The sequence below is a fragment of the Pteropus medius genome, unplaced genomic scaffold (assembly GCF_902729225.1).
Source record: "Pteropus medius unplaced genomic scaffold, Ma_sr-lr_union100, whole genome shotgun sequence".
NCBI lineage: Eukaryota > Metazoa > Chordata > Mammalia > Chiroptera > Pteropodidae > Pteropus > Pteropus medius.
The window spans coordinates 285,439-290,033 of NW_024356248.1; the positions used below are offsets into that span (position 1 = coordinate 285,439).

Sequence of the window (4,595 nt, forward strand, 5' to 3'; positions counted from 1 at the left end):
TCAGAGCGATGAAGTAGAATGACATTGGTAAAAATGCCCAGCATCTCTAGCCTTGACAAATAGTGTTTGAATTTGGAATTTTAATTTTCTCTATCTTCTTATTCCTTTTCTCCCCACCAGGCCACCTTTCTCCTCCATTACTCTTCTGGTATCACCAGTTTTCGTGCGATTCCTCTCCCTCCACTCCCCCCTTCAGTCTTGCCCTGTCTCTTCCTAAACTCTGGCCCCTCCCTGCTTTTCTTCCAGACTTCTCCCCACCTCCTTCCCTTTCTCCCTCCCAAAATAAAATCAATGCAATATTCAGGAGGGTTGTTGGATATAAATAATTACGACTTGGAGTTTAACGAGATGCAAATTCCCCTCCCCGGTGTGGGGTATAAATTGCTCTCTGACAGCCCGTTACAAGGGTAATCATTTCAGAAAGGCAATTTTATGCAAATGAACCTGCCTGCCTCCTGGTGGCTCCCTCAGCCCTGGATGGGGAGGAGGGGGTGAGGCTGAGGGGTGCAGAGAACCTAGGTATCTGAAGCTGAGGACTGAGAGCTGGAGGTTGAGAATGACAGACATTTAGGTTCAGGAAGGATCTGGGCTGGTGATCAGTGGGGTTGGGGCCCGGGAAGGGGTGAGTGTGGTTTGTGGGGGGAACTGGAGACATGGAGTCTAATGCCTGTGGCCTTGCTTGGATGGAGAGGACTTGGGGCCTGGATACCTGGGTCCTGGCTGGCTTCTCTACCTTGCCCCCTTCCCAGCCCGGTTACCCTGCGATACCATTGACGAATTGGCATTTAATTAATCCCAATGAATTATTTAGCAACTTCATTATCCACCATCAGGAGCTGATGAGAGAGCGAGCCGTGGTTGGTGGTGGGAGCCTTGAACAGGGGTTGGGTGGCTCAGAGAGGAAGGGGCTGGAGTCACCGGCTGGAGGAGCTGGCCCTGGTCCTGACGGGAGGCGAGGGTGAGGCCATCTGGGCTGGGCTACTACTGCACTCTAAGGTGTTACCTCCCCCACCTGCCCACTTCTTAAATCAACAATACCCTAGCGAGTGCCTCCTCTCCCCAAATGTTGGGCCCCCAGTATTCCCATCCACGGTGGTGTCTCTTGCTCTGAGACCCTCTCGAGGTCATGGCGGCTCCTCAAGTCCTACAGAGAAACAACTGGGTGCTTGCTGGTGTGAGGAGGGAGTTAGCCTCCCCTCCTCCGAGTCCTTCATTAACCCTTTCCTCTCTCTTTCCCCCCAGGCATCCCTCCCCCGTCTTCCGTCGGAACCTGCATAGGGGGAGGGGCGCCTCCGCCGCGGCCCGGGGAAGCCGGCACCTGGACTTCTGCTCGCCTCGTCCCGCGGCCGGGCCCATGGCATTGTGAGCCGGCGAGGAAGCCCCGCGCGGCGCGGGGGCGCCCGGCCCCCTCCCCGCCCCATGTGCCCGCGGCTCTGAAGCCTGAGCGGGGCCGGGGGCCGGGCGGGGCTGGGGCCGCCGGAGGCATGGCGCTAGGGAGCCCGTGGAGGCCGCCGTCGCCGCCGCTGTTGCTGCTGCTGCTGCTGCTGACGCTGGCGGCCGGCGCGGGAGGCCTGGAGTTCGGCGGCGGCCCGGGGCAGTGGGCTCGCTACGCGCGCTGGGCGGGCGCGGCGAGCAGCGGCGAGCTCAGCTTCAGCCTGCGCACCAACGCCACGCGCGCGCTGCTGCTCTACCTGGACGACGGCGGCGACTGCGACTTCTTGGAGCTGCTGCTGGTGGACGGGCGCCTGCGGCTGCGCTTTACGCTCTCGTGCGCCGAGCCGGCCACGCTGCAGCTGGACACGCCTGTGGCCGACGATCGCTGGCACATGGTGCTGCTGACCCGCGACGCGCGCCGCACGGCGCTGGCGGTGGACGGCGAGGCCCGCGCCGCCGAGGTGCGCTCGAAGCGGCGTGAGATGCAGGTGGCCAGCGACCTGTTCGTGGGCGGCATCCCGCCCGACGTGCGCCTCTCAGCGCTCACGCTCAGCACCGTCAAGTACGAGCCGCCCTTCCGCGGCCTCCTGGCCAATCTGAAGCTGGGCGAGAGGCCCCCGGCGCTGCTGGGCAGCCAGGGCCTGCGTGGCGCCGCCGCCGACCCGCTGTGCGCGCCCGCGCGCAATCCCTGTGCCAACGGCGGCCTCTGCACGGTGCTGGCCCCCGGCGAGGTGGGCTGCGACTGCAGCCACACGGGCTTCGGCGGCAAGTTCTGCAGTGAAGGTGAGCCGGGGCGCTGCCGCGGGGCGCCGGGGCGCGGGAGGGAGGGGCCGGGTGTGCCCGGGCGTCAAGGCCTGTGAGTGTGCACCGGCACGCAGGGCTTGTGAGGCGTGTCTTGTGTGAGGACGCTTGTCCCAGGGAGCGGGTGCGTGTGGATGGAGAGTGAGCTGCGGAGCCGCGGGGTGAAACGGGTTGGTGTGGGCGTGGCCGGTGTGGGCGGGGCCTGTGGGCCAACTCCCCGCCCCCCAGGAGGGTCCCGTAGCGACCTGTGGGTAGGCCTGTGAGGGGCTGGCAAGAGGGTGAAGGTCTGGCGCTTGTGGGTCGGGAGGGCGAGGCGCCGTGAGGATGTGGCGTGTGGGCGGGGCCTCTGAGGGGCAGTGGGTGGGGCCTCGTGGGTGAAGACTGGGGCGTTAAGGTCCGGGGCCCGGTGAGGAGTCCTTGAATATCAGCGAGTGAACTGCGCACAGGCCTTGGGCAGGTCATGAGAGCTTAACTAACGGGTCCGGGCGGGGCGGGGAAGGGGATCAGTCCGCGAGGGTCTACGCAATACAACCGCAGGTGTAAATGGTTGGGGCCTGTGAGGGCGGGATCGTGGCCGGCCCGGGCGGGCGGGGCCAGGGCTGGGGCCTCAGTCGGTGAGGGTCCGCGGGTGAAGGGCGGGAAGTATAGCCTCTGGGGCCCGGACGCGACAATCGGATGAAGGCCGGGGCGTGAGGGCGTTGGGCGTGGGAGGAGGGCACGAAGGCGCTGTGGGCGAGTGGGGATTTCAAGGCCGTGACTGTGACTGCACGCGCCAGGAGGCGGGAACCGAGTGTTTCCTTTTCATCGCAGAATCTGCAGAGCCTCTTCAAGAGTAAAGGAAAAATGAGGGAGAGGGTGGCTGAGGATTCTCGGGCTCATGACTAGGAGTCGATGGACTTGGTGAGGGGCAAACAAATGGTTGGTAGTTTCTCCCTCGTGAGAGACAGGGAGTGGAGGCTTCTGTTTCAAACGTCCAGCCCTTCCCATCCTGGGATTTGGAAAGGAGGCTGGTGTTCTGGAGAGAGGTAGGACTCTGGAGTCTGGAATCAAATGTGCAATAGAGTCTTGAAAGGGAGGTGTAAGGGTGGGGGAGGTTCCGCCAGCTCCCCATTTGCAGGGGGCAGAGATGGCTGAAGTGAGGGGCCAAGAATGGTGGGGTGGGCTGTGGTTTTAGTGGTGATGGAGGAAGGGGGACCTTGAAGGCACCTGTTGTACTTGGTCTGGCTGGGCAGTGGGAAGAGTCCTCATTTCCTTCATCTCTGGTCGCTGTTTTCTACAGATACGTGCAGACAGACAAGCTTTCCTCTCTCAGTACCCTTCAAAACTGTGGGCCGTTGACACAGTGTGTGTGTGTGTGTGTGTGTGTGTGTGTGTGTGTGTGTCTGCCCTGAGAAGTAGTCTTTTGGGGTGTATGTGCATATACACGTGTGTGCCCACAACCTAGTGTGGTCCTGGGACTGCTTTGAGGACAGGTGTCCTTGTGGCTGCCAGCATGGGAGGAGCTGGGTCTGCAGGTGTGGTGTTGGGTTTGGGAGGTCTGTACTTTGCACACTATTTTCATTGTGTACTGTTAGAGGAATACGTGAGGAGTTTTTGGATTGCTTTTGTGGGGTTATTTATACAAGATTGTGGGATATACCTTCAGGAACTGTGTGTATTAAGTTAATCTGACACCTTCTCGCCTTTTCCCCAAGGAGCTCAGGTGCTCCCTAAACTGTGAAATTGTGTGTCTGGGTGGGTTTGCCTGCACACAGAAGCCTGTGAGTCTGGCAGTGTGTATATGTGTGAATGGGGCTGCTTGCATAGTAGTGTTTACGAGCTGAAGTCCAGTGCCTGGTAGAGTGAGTAGTACTCAAGTGTAGGGGCACGTGCTCGTGTGTGGGGACCTCAGCGAGACACCTGGACTCAATGAGGAATCTGTGACCTTTAATTTGATTCTCTGGTCCCTATGACCCCTTCCCTCTAAGCCTTCTTAAGAAAATAGGACAAACTACCCTTCTAAATTGATGGAAGGGAAATTTGAGCTACAGAGAGGTTAGAGTAACTGGTCCACAGTCTCACTGTCCAGAACTGGGCCTGGGTGTATGAAAAATGCAGCCAGAGGCACCCTGGTCAACCAGAACCCTTGTATCTCTTCCATGAAGGTATTTATTGGCCAGAGGCTCCTAGTGGGCCAAACAAAGCATGTGCTTCCAAATGAGGGTGGTGTGGTTGTGTGTCTGAGATGTGTTTGAGTACCTGTGTTGGGAGGACCTGTTTTGCGTATCATATGAATATGTGCTGGATGTGTATCAGATGAACGTTTGTGTCAGCTGCGTTGGAGCTGTGAGAGGCAGCTACATTTGACGTGTGTGTGTGTG

General features: G+C 59.7%; 1 protein-coding gene across 1 annotated transcript in view; it reads left to right on the plus strand.

The window, feature by feature from the left end:
* Nucleotides 1-1,484: 1,484 nt before the first annotated feature.
* The window catches only part of NRXN2 (neurexin 2), a 93,353-nt gene continuing 90,242 nt past the window's right edge, over nt 1,485-4,595 (plus strand). Inside the window, exon 1 of the mRNA XM_039860198.1 lies at nt 1,485-2,217. Within this exon, the coding sequence (XP_039716132.1) occupies nt 1,485-2,217 (733 nt within the window). The remainder of the gene's footprint in view (nt 2,218-4,595) is intronic.